Consider the following 18,235-nt stretch of genomic DNA (forward strand, 5'->3'; position numbering starts at 1 on the left):
TCATTGTTTTTCCCCTCTCTCAACCCTGCCAATCATCCATGGCCCTTTGCACACACACCGATATCAAAAACATAAATAAAAAAAAAAATACATACACATACACAAAGACAAAATCTAGTAGTACATTTGTACACAATGATGCTCTCGAAACGTAACTGTCGTCACCTTCTATTGCACGCAAAACACACAAAATTGGATCGGCATTTTAGAGCCATTGAATAGTCGTCAGTATAGTACATATATTTTTTTTTTTTTTCCCACAAATCAGCCATTTATTATCGAATCTACAAGTACGCTAAAATTATCTCGCAAGCCACATGATAAAAAAGTGAATATTTATTTTTTTTTTTTCTTCAAATTAAATAAAATTAAGTGCATTTTTTTTTTATTGTAAATTTGACAAAACAAAGTTTGTCTGTGTGTGTGTATATTACAATCAGTGTATGTGTCTCTTTTTTTATATAAAAAAAAAATATGTGAATAATAATAATAAACAAGAATAATAATAATAAAAGGTACAAAAAAAAGCTGATCAAAAATGGCGTCAAGTGAGACAAAAAGTCGGTGGATTAACAGACTGATTATTTTGTAAATAAAATATATTAAATAATAGTTTTACTCAAATTTCAATTGACAATGATACTTGGATATTTTTATAATTATCAAATTATATCATTGACATTTTAATAAAAATAAATAAAATATCTAAAAATTATTAAATTATGAAAAAGTAAAATTAAATTATAATTTTTTTTTTTTTTGTTTATTTTGTTTTTTTTTTTTTTGGAGTGTTAAACATGACAAAAACAATGTCGTTATTTTTGACAATTGCATTAATGAAATAATATATATTTTTGAGAGTGTTAAATTAATAAATAACTTAACAAAATGTAAATATTTGAGGTAAATATTTGTTTTATATAAAATTTAGAGTATTTGATAGATAGATGTATAAATAATGTAATAGAAGAGAGAAAAAAGAGAAAAAAAAAATAGTCAGGGAAGGTTGGGGAATTGAATATGTTTTGTGTGTGGAGGATGCACATAACAGTGAGAGAAAATGATAAAAGGAAGAAGAGGAAATACACACGGGCAAAGAGAGTTTGTGCCCTCTCAAGTTTATTCTCAGTTGTTGGGCATGCAAGAAAGGGATAAATTGTTGAGTGGCGGCCATCTTCTAGATGAGACATTTATTTTTTTTTTATTTTTTGCAAATTTTATAATCATCATTCAGGTGTTCAATAATTATTTTATTATTCCCAAATTATATTTATCAAACAAACAATACATCAACTCTCTTTTTTTTTTTCTTTTTTTTTTTTCTTATATTTTTAATGACGTTTTTTTTATTTTTATTTTTTTCTCGTATAAATTTGTAAGTTGAGATTTTTATTGTTTTTTTTTTTTTAATTATCATTGATATTCATTGGTACAACTGTTATTTATTTATCATATTAATTTTGTTATTCAATTTTTTCATCAACACAATATTTGTCAAGAGAAATTTATTTTTTTCTTTGATAAATTTTTTAAATATTTTTTTTCAATTGTTAGAAATTTTTTTATATAATAAAAAAAATATTTTTTTACAATTTTGTTTACGTACTTTTTAGGGTTTATTTGTTTTTTTTAAAAAAAAATTTTTTTTAAGGGTTCGAAATAAATAGAGTAGTAAAAATGGGTGAGACAGTTTCTAAGAAATTTCGACATGTTGGTACACACGTTCGATGACCCTCAACCACCACAATACAACTATTATTTTGCAAATACATAATATACAGTGTTTAGATATCAATCTAATAAATTGACAGTATAAAAATTCAAAAATAAAAAAAATAAATAAATAATTACCCTATAAACTTGATAAACAAAAAAAAAAAAACAAAAACATGTGATTTTAGTGTCAACAATTTCTATTAGTTTTCAATCAATTAATACTAAAAAAAAAAATTATTAAAAAAAAAAAAACCAAGCAATACTCCAAAATTATTTATTTATTTATTTTTTTTTTTAAATTTTAAAAAGGTTCCATCTTTCCGGTCGAAAATTATCGATTTTGTTTGAGGTTATCTTTCTAGTATCTCATTCGTCCTGAAAATTGTGTCTCTCATTTTAAACTTCCTGTTGTAAAAAAAAAAATAACAAAAAAACTACATTTTCATATTAAAAATAACAACAACATCAAAAACAATAATAACATAATTGTTTATTTTTATTCCAGGTAATCCAGTAAAGACATTTGATCAAAGAGGAGAAAAATAAATTAAAAACAAAACGATAGGAAAAAAAGTTTAATTTTCGTGAAATTTAAAAAACAATGATTGACGTGTGCATCGAGATTTATTTGAGTGACAAAGTGACGTAGTTAATAATAATAAAAATGGACGCTGGAGTGACACAATTATAACAATAAACCAATCAAAAAATTATTATTGTTAAAAAAAAAAAAAAAACAAGAGAATAATCACAAGTTTTAAAACTTGTGTATTTGTGCGGTTTTTTTTTTTTCTTTTTTTTTTTTTAATTTAATCTATATAGATGTTGTTGTATTTTGAGGTTAAGTTTATGAAGTGTATTGTGCTTGTGGATTATTTGACAAGTGATTGTATCAAATTTATAAAATGGATCAACAGGGATGACTGACAATTGCTGGAACTCTGGTGGTGGTAAGTTGTCAAACTTTTTTCTATTTTTTTTATCAAAAAAAAAAAATTAATAACAATCGTGTTTGCATGATAATTAATTAATTTAATTGCTCATTTAATTAAATTAAATTTTTGATAATCTGGAGATTAAAGACACATGGTCCAGGTGAATTTAAAATGACCTTGAATATTTAAAAATTAATTTATCAAAAACAATGAGATTCTTTTTAAAAAAATTAATAATTTGACAGAAAAAAATTTATTTTTTTGTTGATTTTTTTTATTGGATTTTGGGGTAATTTTGCCTAGATTATTGCACGTTTTTTTTTATGCTCAATCATGTATTTAAGCCCCAGGAGGTTGACCCTGAAGATGGCGCTGATTTTCATAATAAAAATATGATAATTTTGATTGGAAAAATTTAAGAAAAACTTAAAGTTAATATACTTGAAGTTAATTCATTTGTATTATTATTATTTTATTTTTGTTGGATGATGTTTTTGGGTTGTGATATTGTGTGTCTCACCTCGTAGGCGTATTTAACATTCAAATGGCTCAGTCGGATTATCTTGTATATTATTTTATAATCAATCATTGAAATTAATTTTTTTATTTTATTAAAATATTATATTACAAAATAATTTATTTATTTTGTTGGATTTTTTTTTAAATGTAAATTTTATTTTGTCGATCGTCTTGGAGTCAATGGTCACCTTCCAGATGTTCCAGTATTCTGGAATATTTTTTTTTCTTCCTTTAAAAATTTAAGCTCGTTTAATTGATTCACCTTTCATTTGTTTTATAATTGTATTTATCAAAAAAAAATAATTCTACAATTTTTAAAATTCTGGAAATTATACTCCAGTTACTGGAAATATTTTTACCAATATCAAAATCTTGATAAAATTAAATTTTTAAATTTCTACTGGATAAATTTGAGTACCTGTTCTTCTCCAGTAATTTCAAAAGATAATTAAACAATTCCAGTTCCAGTTGATTGAATTAAAATTTTCTTTAAAAAAGACAATAAAAAAAACATCAATCATTATTTTTTACAATGGAAATTTTAAGGAATCTTGGATCTTCCAGGTTGTTTTTTCATTTCGTAAATTCTTCATGTATATTGTCGTGTGATAATCCTAGAAATAAAACAAGGTACTTGTTTGATTGATCAAATGGAAAAACAGTTTGATGAAGAAATGAGTGCATAAAAATATTCTCATGAAATAATAATTGATGATTTCCAGTTGTTAAAAGTGGAAAAGCTGCTGGGTGTTGAGTTGACTGTGTGTAATCATTGAAGAAACCGCTCAGCCACGCCCGCAAAATCCAACAATTTCTCTATCCACACGTTCTCGTCTACCGTTTTATCCCCCCGAAAACTCTCGTTGTGCGGACACTCACCATTCTCACGTATTGATCTTCGAGTTAAAACGCGTTAACACACGCGACATACAAAGGTCATAGGGTCGTGGACATGTTAACTCAAATCAAAATCATCATCGTCGCAGTTTTTTTTTTTTTTTGGCAAATTTTAAAACCAACAAATAAACATTATACTTTTTTTCAACAAGAAAAAACAAAAAACAAATTACTATTTTTCTTTTCTCATTAAAAATTTTTTAGGGCCACTAAATTTCTCTAATTTTTTTTTGGATTTTTTTAATTGCAAATATTATCTATTGGTCCAGAAATTAAAAATGATTTCTACTCTTTTATCTAGCCTAGTTAATTTTATTTATCTATTTTAAGAGCCTTTTTTTGAAATTAATATTTTTTAATTTTTTTCTAAAAAGGATATTGCTTTTAAGGGTTTTAAATTTTCAAATGTAAATGGCGGTTATTGACCCCAACTTTGCACAAGTTATTTTTGTTGAAAAAAAAAAAATTATATATATTCTAGTCAATGTCCTAGAGTTGTTGAAAGGTATATAATGTTTTTTCTTTTTTATATTATTTTTCAAACTTTTATTTTTAAAAAAATCGTCTGGGTCAGCAGTATCGATTCTTCTGGATTTTTTCAACCCTCTCAAGTTGCATTTGTTTTATAAAATTCTATCATTTTTATCATGGCAATTGAATATTTAATATGAAAATAAAATATTATGAAAAGAAAATTAATAAAAATGCTAAAAAATATATATGTAAGAAGAAAAAAATCAGTAAAATAATTTAATTTAATAATTTAATTTTTTTTAATTTATTAAATAAATAAATAAAATGTAAATAGAAAAATTTTTATTTGCAAAATAAAATTATAATAATAAAATAATAGAAATCCTGAAATTGGAATATGTTGTTGCAGGCGCTGGCGTCAAGATGGAGCACTTTCAGACCAGCCTGGACCCCAGGAAGCAGGAGTTGCTGGAGGCCCGGTTTCTTGGAGTGAGGGTGAGCATTCATTTTTATTTTGAATAACAATTATTCCAATTCACAAAATATATACTTGTAAATGTGGTACACAAATTTTAATTCATCAAGAAGATGATGACGACGACGACGACGATGACGACCTTATTGACTATCAATGTGTAAAAAAATTTCATCGCGAAAAATAAATTATCTGTATACAATTATTAGTTGGCACTTTCACCTGAAATTTCTACATGATTTTTCTCAAACATTTACCGGAAATATAAACATGAAAATTAGATCATTAGTTGACAACTTTTTTTTATTTTTTATTTGATTGAATGACTTGCAATAAATATTCCAAGAAAAACAAACAAAAAAAGAAAAAAAAAAAAAAAATGATTAAAGGGTTAAAATCGAAGCGAAGGGTTATAAAATATAAAATTCATGTTGGTTTTTTTCCGTTTTCTTTTCTTTTTTATTATTTATTTTTATAAAGTTGTATAAGACAGATATTATAAATATTTGAATTGACAATGTCAGGTTACTGGCATGCGCCCCATCATCAAATTCACCAGCAGTATTCTCGATCGATCGTCCCGGCTACCAAGTGAGCTTATTCACTCCCTTTTTGCACTCTCTCCCCCTAGTAACTTTCCCCCCTCTAAAAAAACCACCCACTCAACCACCACCCACTTACTGTATCTCGATATCCACGAAGCGTCGAAATTAGCTGGCCACAAGAGACGTAAACGATCCCAATTGCAACGTTGCCATGCAGGTCATTTTTAAATTTATCATCAAAAAAAAATATATATATCCCTGCATCTATATAAAATAGATGTCTTGAATAAGATAATTACATTTTTGCATACTTATATTTAATTGAAAAGAAAAAAAAAAAAAAAACATTGAATTTAGTTTTGTTGATCTAAGCGGAAATGCTAGGTTTCGCTTCAAGAAACAACTTCAATAACCTCATTTTTTTTTTTTTTAATTAATTTATTATTTGAACTAAATATTAATATAAAAATTGCATTTTATTAAATATTAATTATACAACTCTAAATTACATTTGTAAATTTATTAAATTTTTTTTTTTTTATTATTTCTTTTACTTTGTTCAATGCACCTTTAGTTTGGTCGCACACCCGATCGATCTCAAATGCGAATGTGTAGGGGTTTTAGGGGGGTAATAAAAATATATAAAAAAAAAAAAAGAGGAGGAAACTCCGAGTCTGATGCTTTTCCACTCTGCCTTTCTGCTTTCGATTCAATACATATATACATTTACGCAAAACTCAAATATTTTGTCGATAAAATAATACAAAATTTTCTTTAAATTTTCTATAAACAATTCATTTATTAATTTATCAAAATTTAAATTAAATAGACTCATTAATATGTCGGTGATATTTTGATATTTCTTTTTTTTTTTTTCTTCGATCGAATTTTTATATTTAGAGCATGAAAATTGCTGTTTAATATACACACGAAAAATAATAAATATATAGTACACTTGAGTATTATATTATACTATAAATTAATATATATATTTTTTTTTGAACATTAGTCTATCTAGGTATCTATCTTTCGTTCATGTTTGTTCGTTTATTCATTTAATATATAAAACAGTGTGGTTACTGCCACGTCGACTTACATCATTACACATTTTTTTTATTTTTTTATTTTTCATGTATGCATGATTAATTTTTTTTTAACTCAAATAATATACAATATGTTTTATTCTGTGTCAACAGTTTAAAAATAAATAAAATGAATATATAATTTATTTTTATTTAAACGTAATTTCAAATAAATAATTCAAAGTGTTTTTTAAAAATTAAAAGGATCGATTTAATAATTAATAATAATACCAAAAATTATAAAAGAATTAGCTGATTAATTTTATGATTATTTTTTTGAAAATTTATTTATAATTTTATGGTGTTTGAATCGTGTCAACTTGCGCAATGGGAATTCAACCATAAAATGGTGGATGCTGATGCATCTAGGAAGCATAAAGATTCGAAAAAAAAAAATAAAAATAAATATATAATGTAGGGTAGAATTGGATCACTATGTGCAAATCTGCATTACCATCAGTTTTTACTACCACGTGGTAGATATATATACGTAAAATAATCTCGCAATTTTGTTGAAACTATTTACCATCGTCTTCGCGTCATGCTGATAAATTTGGTGAATTAAAAAATATGTTTTTCTTCTTCTTTTATATAAGTACTGACTTTGTATTTTATTAAAAAATGAAAAAATATATAATTTAATTATGAATTTTCTTCCCTCAGTTTTGTTATTATTTATCTTATCATAATATTTAATTTGTTGATAAGAAAATTTGATAAGACTGTGTCTACGAGTAAATGAAAATTATTGTAAATAATTTATTTTTTTTCAATTTATAAATTTTTTTTTTTGACAGACTGGTCGCAGCAATGGACCAAGTAAAAATTCCGTTGACATAGCGCAGCCGTCGACGATACCAAATGCCGTTAAGTGTGGCCAACCGACAACACCGGGAATAGACTGGACAAGGCGCGACAATGCCCAACCCTCGCGTGATCAACGAAACTCATCCTCCAGTACACCCGGCCAGGGCCAATTGTCTCAGGTAATACCCACCAAAAAAAATCATATGAATATACTCTTTTATCTTTTCAAACTTCTACACCGCATCTCCACTTTAATTTTATCCCAAAAAAAAAAACAAAAATTTATTTTTGTGTTTTTAAAATAATAGAAAAAAATATATAAATTAAATTTAAAAATATCATCAATGTGTGTATATTATAAACATACAAAGTACAATATAAAAAAAAAAATTAACAATATGACTCAGCATAACGTCATCGATTCAGGGATTTAAAAAAAAATTTTTTTTTTTTTCTTTTCGTCTTGCAAGGCCATTGGAGAGTGACCCAAAATCAAGAAAAATTTATTATAATCTGTCTCGTTATATTAAATAAATAAATTATTATTATTATTCTACTAATAATTAAATTTAAAAAGATTATATAATTTTTTTAAAATAATATTTAAATTGTAAAAAGACATGATTGAAATTTTTTTTTATTTTCTTTTTCATTGTTTTTTTGCAAAAAGTAAAATTGACTGATAGGTGTAGAGAACAGGGGCTGATAAGTTGTGAGGGTTGATTTTTTTTTTTTTTTTTTTCTTATGAAATAATTATGAAGGTAGTCATATCAATAGTTTTTTTTTTTTTTTTATTCGATCGGTTGACAACAACTTGTACGCCAGAAATACAAGTAGAGAATAAGAAAAAAACATAAAATTCTATAGACTAAAAATAATTTTATCGATTTAATTTTTTCTCCGAAACAATGCGGCAAATAATTACATTAAACCCTTCATTTATTTGTTCAATTTTTTGGGTAATTAATTAATTCTATTATTATTGTCGGAAAATACCAAACGAATTGAAAGAAAAAACGGAGTAAATTTAGATGAATAATTTGCGTGTACAGTTACATCAAGTTGGATAACCATCTTGTACAATTTTTAAAATAAACATTTTAACAATCAATAAATACATATTACAATAATACCCATGACAATAACAATAATAATACACATGTTGTCTAAGTGGCGCCGCCGAACGCATTGATGCATAAACTACTGTTAAATCTTTTAACAAAGTGGTACAAAGATGTACCAAAACTTATCAAACCAGCTCCACCTGTCGACCTCAATATTTTTTTAATAATAAATTAATTAATTTTCATATTAAAATTTCCATAAAAAATATTCTAATCAGCCAATTTAATCTAAAAATTTTCAATCGCAAAACACTCCAAAAATGCACCTAAAAAAAAAAAAAAAAAAAAAGTGAAAATTAATAATAATTATTAAATTAATTAAAAAAAAATCCTTGAAAAAGTTTTAATAATAAAAAAATAATATAGCGTATTAAAATGTTGTGGAGGTCGCTGGCTGGATGCATTGAGTTTTTTTATTTATTTTCATACAATGTAGTAGTAGTGTGTATGGAGTTTAGAGTCCGCGTGGCCTGTCTCGACCAGCTGATCGGCTATAGTCGTGTTGGTGCCGAGAGTATTCATATTTCATGGTGGTGGTGGTATAAAGTTAAGTATACACAAAAAAACGTAGCATGCGACAAAGTGTGCAAGTGAGTAAACGATAAAAAATAGAGGGAGAAAAAGAGAGAGAAAAGAGAAGGTAAAATCGCGTGCGCGACTGGGCTAATGAGTGTGCGACCTATTGGCACGAGTAAAAACGGAGTAAAGAGCAAGAGAGAGAGAGAGAGAAGAAAGAAAGAAAAAGAAAACGATGAGTACGTCAGCCACCAGTCAGTATAATCCCCCCACTGTGATAGTCAACAACATCATCCCCCGCCGTGATATACAAATATACACATACGTAAATTTTTTTTTTTAAAAAAAAGTGTATGGTGGTGGTTGGTGGATTCGCGCAAACGGCGCTTAGCCGCAACTCCGTGGCTCCAAGAAGAAGAATAGTAAAAGAAAGAGAAATAAAATATATATAGGGTTAAAAAGCTGTTTTTTTTTTTTAAATTTTTTATTTTTGTTTAGTTTTTAAGAGAAGAGAGGGAAATAATAATACGTCATGTGACGTGGTTACTTGCTATCTTACTGGATGTATGTAATATGTATGTACTGAGTTTAAAAACTCGTGGAAATATATTATTTATATTTATAATAAAAATATAGTTTGAGGCAAGAAATTACACTACTCGTGTGGTGGTAAATTGGCAAGATACCGTGGATGGCATTGGCAAGGTCTAGACTACTGTCTGTGACTTGGTAATCTTGGTATTATTATAACACAAATTTTATTTCATTTTAGTGTGGCAACACTGATTATATTTAATTAATCATTACTTATATTTATTTTTCACGTATTAATTATTTTTTTATTAATTTAACGAGACACTTTTTTTATATCGACGATATTGACACTTTTTTTTTTAAAAAAATTTTTGTGTTTTTTAAATTTAGAAGGTTGTTTTTATAGTGATTATTATTTTTTTTTCAAATTTAAAAGGCTTAAAAATATTTAGAGGGATGATGCGAGATTGAAGTTACTCGTGATACTGAAAATGCGCAAGGTTTATCACAAATATTAAACTCACGCGACGTGTATATTGGTATACCCTCTCTCTACATGTTGGCGCAGTTTTTTTTTCGCTCCCCGCTATTTTTTTTTTATATTAAAACTACACAAGTTTGACTTGAATTGTATTCTATGAACGACAACTAAACATGCATCCATATATACATAGCATCAACCAGACATATCTTAAAACAGTGGCGGAGGATATAAGGGTCCCTTAAGGCACGCCTTTATTTAAATATATTTTTTATCTTATTTTAAATTCATGTCAAAAACTACCCTTAAAAGAATTTTGTACTTTTTAAGACCCTAGTCTTGTATACAAAAAAGAAAAAAAAAAAAATCAACTGACATTTTTAAATGTATATTCAAGCCTTGAATAATATTTATGAATGAAATTTTTTTTTAAATTAAAATTTAAAATTCAAGGGATTATTTTAAATTAAAAATTAATTAAAATATATTTTTTTTTAAATTATTGTTTGTTGTTTAAAAAAAAATATTGACTTTTTTTTTTTTTGAAGTAAATTGATGGTTTTATTTTTTTTTTTTGAATATTGCAAATTGATCCCGCGAATTTTCCTTCACCCTTTACCGGTAAATGCAAGAGGGGGGTCCACCATTTTGTCGTGATTCTCAGACAGCAGGCACGTTCCTTGTGTAACATATAGTCGCCCCGTAGTATCCAAGTATCCACACAATCCAAACGAGTACATTGTACACTTGCCATAATATCAAATACTCAAATCATTATATTTTAACATTTTTAAAAAATAATCCACACACACAAACACACTTGGAATTAACAAAAAAAAAAAAATATTTTTATTTTGTAAATATTTAAATTTTATTTATTTATTTTTATTTAACGGTATTTAAATAACAAAAATATATATCAACAATAATATTTTCATTCAAGTACTTATCAAAACAAGCTCAAATATTTTTTATTTTTAATCAATAATAATGCATTTATCATTGCTCAAATAAAGCAATTAATAATTTACAAAAATTATCATTTTTTTTGCTCCAAAAAAAAATCATAATAATAGTTAAATTTTTAAAAATTTTTGTATAATTATTAACAATTAATTAAAAATATCAAAATTATTTTTCAAATCAAATGTAACTTATCTAATTTTTTTTTTTTGAAATTTGTTGGGGAATTATTGGCCGCCTGGTGTCACTACGTTACAGATGTATAAACCGTCCTTTAACAATTTTTGCTATATATAAAAAAAAAGAGAAAAAAAAATATATATATCGAAAATGTAGTATACAATCTACACCTGACTCCATCTTCGTCGAATCCTAGGCCCCATCTTCGTCTCAGCGAATCGAGACACGACAGACTCAATACAACACTACTACACATCCTATTTATTTATTTATTTTACATTTTTTTTTTTTTTTTTACTTTCTATATATACACACACACACACGTTATATACAAGTGATGCCATTAACCACGATCGTTGTGTAAAATCGGACATTTTTTAAATTTAATTTTTTTTTTTTTTTTTTAAATATTCGTATGTGTGTTACAGTATGTTTATTTGTGTGTGTTTTGTGAGAGAGATACTACTTGTGTGTTTCGAATATTTGACGTATTGTGATTTTTCATGAAAATTTTTAGTATCTTATTTTTTATTTTTTTAAAAATAATATTTATATTAAATGTTAATTTAAATTTTAGTTTTATTTTATATTGTTGTTAGGGTGTTTAATTTTTATTTATAATTAATTGTTAATTCAATTGAATTATCACCGGTTTAATATGAATAAGACGCCGGCACCTGGATGAAGATTTAACACTCAGACCTGGTATATAAAAATTTTTTTTTTATTTCGTTTCATTCCTAAAATGAAACATACCATTTCACCATTCACAACAGACATCTCGTTTAATTCTACTTGAGTTATTTGTGAAGAGAGTTGTGATTAAATACACTAATAACCTACATTGTTTTTATTATTTATTCATAACTCGTTATTTAAATTGATTTATTTATTTTTATTTTGTCAAGGTATATTTCTTTTTTTTTACTTAAATAATAAATTATATATCTATGAATTAAAAAACAGTATACTCTAGTTGAATATATTTTTAGACATTTAATGATAATGATAATAATGATGACGATAATGATGTTGATGTTGATGACGATGATGGTGATGATGATGATGATTAATCATCCAGAGTTGTTAATCTAAGGGATGAAAACAAATAAAATATAAATGATGATATGATTTATTTACAAGTTTAATTTGTTATTTAAAAAAAAAAAAAAGAGTAATTAGAAATTTAAATTAAGTGTGATAAATAAATGATTGTAATTAATTGTTATTGTTTAATTAAACAGATGTCTGCTGGATCACAAATTCAGATGGCACCTCAATCAACCGTGAACTCTGGTCAGTCGGTTCATAGTCAAGACTCTAATATGAGTACCGGTAAGTTGACTTAAAAAATAAATATAAAGCTAATAGATAATGATCTAATTTTTGTATAATTTTTAAAAAAAAAAATATAGGCTCGTCGCATAGCGACAAAGAAGTGGATCCAAATACTCCAGAAAAATTACCAAGAACAACATCAGAAAGAAAAAGAAAACGAAAGGGTGATGATAGTGGTGGTAGTGTTATTGGTAGTGGTGGTGGTGGTGGTTGTGGTGGTGGTGGTGGTGGTGCCGGTGGTGGTAGTAGTAGTAAAGGTGCAAGACCAAATGTTGCATTGGATAATAAAAAAATAAATGATTATTTTCCAAAACATCATTTAGGAAGTAGTCCAATAAGACATGGAGGAGCTAAAAGTCCATCACCACAACAAGGCTATCCTATGGTATGTTTTATTTTTTAATAAATTAATTAATTTTATTTATTATTTTAATATGATAATTATTTATTTATTTTAATTTCAATTTTTTAGTATCCACCATCAACACAACCAATTGTATCAGCACAATCAACAACACCAAATTCATCTGGTGCTGAATTTACATCATTAATGCAACCACCAAGACCTCAATTACAACCACCACCACCACCTCCACCTCCACCACCACCAGTTACAACACAACCTGCTGGCTCAATGGTCAGCAAGCAGGTTCAGGTAAGGCCAACCAATCTACCTAGGACAAGCCAGGTCAGGCAAGCCAAGACAAACACACCAAATGTAAGCACCGATATAGTTTTTTTTTTTTTTTTATTCATATAATAATCCCTTTAGTTTTTTTTCTTTGTTTTTTTTATCAATCATTTAATCATTAAATTTACATCATTTTTTTTTTTTCTGGCTTTTTTTTATTATTAGTTGATGATTTGGATTTTTTTTATTTTTATTTTTATTTAATTTCAAATTGAATTATTAATTTTCGTTGATACATTTTTGTGTGTTCGACTTCCTTGCCTTATTATTATTTGTTATGTTTGTAAATGTGTAATTTTTATTGTACAAATATATTTTTATGTGATTAAAAAGCAATAAATAAAATTATTATTATTAATTATTTTATGTTGTTGTTTTTTTTTTTTTACAGACGGAATTGACTTGCCAAAGGATACAAGAATTTGAATCACAGGCATCAACAGACTTGGAACTACGTAATAATAAAATTGACGAATTAAATAGAGTAAGTTGATAATGATGTTGATGTTGATGTTGATGATAAATTTAAATTAATTAATAAAATACGTATTTTTTTTGATGTTTAGACAACAGAAGAACTTAGGCATCAAATGGCAAGTCAACAAAAAATAATTGAACAGCATAAATCCCATATAAATAAATGTATAGATGTTGTAAAAAAATTATTAAAAGAAAAATCAAATATTGAAAAAAAAGAAGCTAGACAAAAATGTATGCAAAATAGACTGAGACTTGGACAATTTGTAACCCAAAGAGTTGGTGCAACATTTCAAGAAAATTGGACAGATGGTTATGCATTTCAAGAGTTAGCACGTAGACAAGAAGAAATAACATCTGAACGTGAAGAAATTGATAGACAAAAAAAATTATTGGGTAAAAAAAGACCACCAAATAGTGAAACAAGTAGAAAAAGAAGTCAAACACAACCATCATTACATAATGGTACTGAAGTTACATTTTTAAAACCAGAAGCTGTTACTGGTCCATATACTGCACAAGAATATTATGAAGCTGATGAAATATTAAAATTACGTCAAAATGCATTAAAAAAAGAAGATGCTGATTTACAATTGGAAATGGAAAAACTTGAACGTGAAAGAAATTTACATATTAGAGAATTAAAACGTATACATAATGAAGATCAATCAAGATTTAATTCACATCCTGTATTAAATGAACGTTATTTATTACTTATGTTATTAGGAAAAGGTGGATTTAGTGAAGTACACAAGGTAAATAAACAAAATTTTCTTAAATATATATTTATATTAATTGATTATTTAATTATTTAATAGGCGTTTGATCTTAAAGAACAACGTTATGTTGCTTGCAAAGTTCATCAACTAAATAAAGACTGGAAAGAAGATAAAAAAGCTAATTATATTAAGCATGCATTGAGAGAATATAATATACATAAAGCTCTTGATCATCCACGAGTTGTTAAATTATATGATGTATTTGAAATTGATGCAAATTCGTTTTGTACTGTATTGGAATATTGTGATGGTCATGATCTTGATTTTTATCTTAAACAAGTGAGTTTATTTTAAATGTTATTATTATAATATATTTAATTAAATATTAATTATTATATTTTTTTTTTTAATAATAGCATAAAATGATACCTGAAAGAGAAGCTAGATCTATTGTTATGCAAGTTGTATCAGCATTAAAATACCTCAATGAAATAAAACCACCAGTAATACACTATGATCTTAAGCCAGGTAAATTAAATTAATAATTAAATAGTGGTACAAATTATTAATATATATTTATTTATTTGATCCAGGTAATATACTTTTGACTGAGGGTAATGTTTGTGGTGAAATTAAAATCACAGATTTTGGACTGAGTAAAGTTATGGACGAAGAAAATTATAATCCTGATCATGGAATGGATTTAACGTCACAAGGAGCTGGCACATATTGGTTTGTATATTTATTAATCATTATTAAATAATATAATCTACTTATAGCTATTTAATTTATTTAATTTATTTAATTTATTTAGGTATTTACCACCAGAGTGTTTTGTTGTTGGTAAAAATCCACCAAAAATATCATCAAAAGTTGATGTATGGAGTGTTGGAGTTATATTTTATCAATGTCTATATGGAAAAAAGGTAATAAATATATACAAAATTAATAAACACAACAACAAATAATAATTATTTAATTTTTTTTGTTTAGCCATTTGGACATAATCAATCACAAGCAACAATTTTAGAAGAAAATACAATATTAAAAGCAACTGAAGTACAATTTGCAAATAAACCAACTGTTAGCAATGAAGCTAAGGTTAATTAATAATTTAATAATAATAATAACAATAATAATAGCAACAAATATTTAATATTGATAATTTTTTTGTTTTGTTCAACAGAGTTTTATAAGAAGTTGTTTGGCGTATAGAAAAGAAGAAAGAATTGATGTATTAACATTAGCAAGACATGAATATTTACAACCTCCAGTGCCAAAGCATGGAAGACAAGCTAATAGTCAACAACAACAAGCCCAACAACAACAACAGCAAATACAGCAAGCCCAACAACAACAACAAACATCATTTACAACTGGAATGTTTAGTGGTATGAATGCATCAAGCAGTTCGTAGTGATTGAGTAAGCTTGCTAAAAGCATTAAAATATTATCAGCCAGTGAGGCACATGATCAACGACTAGAAAAAGTCTCAAAAATTATTGAGACATGGACTGACATGTTCAGTTGTTAATAACAAACAAATATAAATAAATAATTATGAAAAATTAAATTATAATTATAATGATGATGATGATGATGATGATAATAATAAGAATAATTGGGAATAATTTTCATGAACAAAATAATAAAGTGAAAAAAAGAAAAAAATTAAAATAACCCAATAAACAAACAAATAATAAAAAAAAAAAAAACGAAATAAATATAATTAAAATTTTAAAATAATTTTAAATATATAAATGAAAAATAAAAAAAAAAGTGAAACCCAGTTTGATAAACTCATTAATTAAAAACGAAAGAAATATTAAATTTCTGAATGGTGATTTATTAACGACTCATTGGAGTGGTATATAATTAAAATAATTAACAAAAATCAACGATAAAAATGCCAAATTTTTTGTGAGATGAAAAAAATAATGGAAGAATGTGTTGAGACTATTTTTTTTTTTGTTGTTTTTTTTTTTTTTTAAGTGAAAATAAAAAGAAAAAATGTTTGTTTGTTTGTGTTTTTTTTTTTATATAAATAATGGAAAAGTGAGTTATAATATAATTAAAAGATCAAAGTGATTGTAAATATATGAGTTTAATAATTTTGAAGAATGACGTCACAGTATGATTAAAAAATTCACCCTGCCAATGTCGATCGAGTTAACACACTTGTGTGAGGGTAAATTATGTTTGTTTTTTTTTTTTTTTTTTTTCTTCTTTTAATTATTTTCCTGATTATTTTTTTATTGTTAACTGAGGAAGGAAAAATACTGTTTTTTTTTTATTTTTAATAATTTAATGTGAAATATTAAGATGAAAAAAGTAATAAATTATAGGAAAAATAAAAATTAAAAAATTTACATCACCAGCATGACAGACGAAATAATGAAAAACAAAAAATATATATATATATATAAAAATTAATTACGTAAATATTTCCAATTGTATTATCGTTCCTTGTATCGAACCAGCAAGCTCCAAATGCGATAATCAAAATAAAAAATATGTAAAAAAACAATGAAATTTAGATTTTTTAAAATTCGCAAAAATATGAACAATTTTTTTTAAATAATAAAAAAAAAAAAGCTCTGGTGGAATTATGGGAGTGAAAAGAGAAATAATAAAATCGAGATAAAAATGTGATAAGTCATTTTGTAATTTAAGAAGTAAAAAAAAATTAAATTTAGAAAAGGAGTAGCACGAGGGAGAAATTTAAAATTAAAAATTCAAGTTAATTTTATTCTTGTATAATTTTTCTTTGTATTTTAACTAGTTCTTTTTTTTTTTATTTTTAATTGAGAGTTTTGAGAGAGTGAGAGAGACAAGTCAATCAATAATTGATGATATTAATTAACATTGGTGTGTCATGACTTGTCTAATTGTTTTTGTTTTTTTTTTTTTTCTTGGTGTGACTGATGAGCGAAAAATAAAAAATAGAAAACGAATGAACGCGATGATGTAATAAACTCAAAATTGTTAAAATAAAAATTGAAAAGAAAAAAAAATAGCATGCGTGTAAATATTTATACAATAAATAATAATTAAATAAATGCATTTATATGGATATTTAAAAAAAAAAAAAAAACATCTGTATAAAGTTATAAACAATTATCGTAAAAAAATAAATAAATAATTCCTAATTCTTGTTGAAAATGAAACAAGAAAATTTTAGGGATAATATAAATCTCGATTATTTATTTCTCGATATTTTGATGATTAAAAAAAAAAATCATTTTTGCATGGTATTTATTTGAAAAGTAGTGTCGATACAGGACGAAATTTAAAAAAAAAAAAAAAATGAGAAATAAATGATAAATGTTTTTTAAATATATTTGAATGATTTTACAAAATTTTTTTAAATCCCTCATATTTTATTGACTTATTTATTATAATTTTTACATTTTTAAATTTTTTTTTCTTTGTTTTATACTGGAGTTTTTATTTTAAAATAAAAAAAATCTTCAAATATATTTAAAGGTCTATTTTATTTTTCCAAATTAGCTATTTTTTATCATTTTTTTTTTCCTTCCTCAATGAAACTCTCTCACCGAGCGTCGTATTATTTGTAGTCATATTTATTTTAAAATTTTATTTTTTTGTTTTTTAATTAATTTACAAACTCTTCGCGCGACACTGAGCTAAATAAAACGAATAATAAAATAATGAATATATTAATAAAAATAATTTAAACACGAGAATGAAAGATCGAATGATAATTAAAAAATAGAAAACAAAAAAAAACAGCAAAAATG

At 25.3% G+C, this 18,235-nt stretch overlaps 1 protein-coding gene across 5 annotated transcripts; it reads left to right on the forward strand.

The window, feature by feature from the left end:
* Positions 1-23: 23 nt before the first annotated feature.
* On the forward strand, positions 24-18,181 carry LOC122858667 (serine/threonine-protein kinase tousled-like 2). Of its 5 annotated transcripts, none has more exons than XM_044161721.1 (15): positions 24-903; positions 2,222-2,666; positions 4,951-5,036; positions 7,441-7,629; positions 12,494-12,584; positions 12,665-12,972; positions 13,060-13,305; positions 13,670-13,762; positions 13,845-14,510; positions 14,574-14,813; positions 14,891-15,002; positions 15,068-15,206; positions 15,289-15,400; positions 15,468-15,575; positions 15,661-18,181. In XM_044161721.1, the coding sequence occupies exons 2-15, from the start codon at positions 2,636-2,638 to the stop codon at positions 15,889-15,891; spliced, it is 2,652 nt and encodes an 883-aa protein (XP_044017656.1). In that variant the 5' UTR covers positions 24-903; positions 2,222-2,635; the 3' UTR covers positions 15,892-18,181. The 5 variants fall into 5 exon arrangements, with proteins under 5 accessions (XP_044017656.1, XP_044017658.1, XP_044017657.1 ...); XM_044161723.1 differs by having other exon boundaries at positions 25-903; positions 13,060-13,242; XM_044161722.1 differs by lacking the exon at positions 24-903 and adding an exon at positions 1,121-1,234.
* The last annotated feature ends 54 nt before the right edge of the window (positions 18,182-18,235 follow it).

This window comes from Aphidius gifuensis, linkage group LG6, assembly GCF_014905175.1.
Source record: "Aphidius gifuensis isolate YNYX2018 linkage group LG6, ASM1490517v1, whole genome shotgun sequence".
Classification (NCBI taxonomy): domain Eukaryota; kingdom Metazoa; phylum Arthropoda; class Insecta; order Hymenoptera; family Braconidae; genus Aphidius; species Aphidius gifuensis.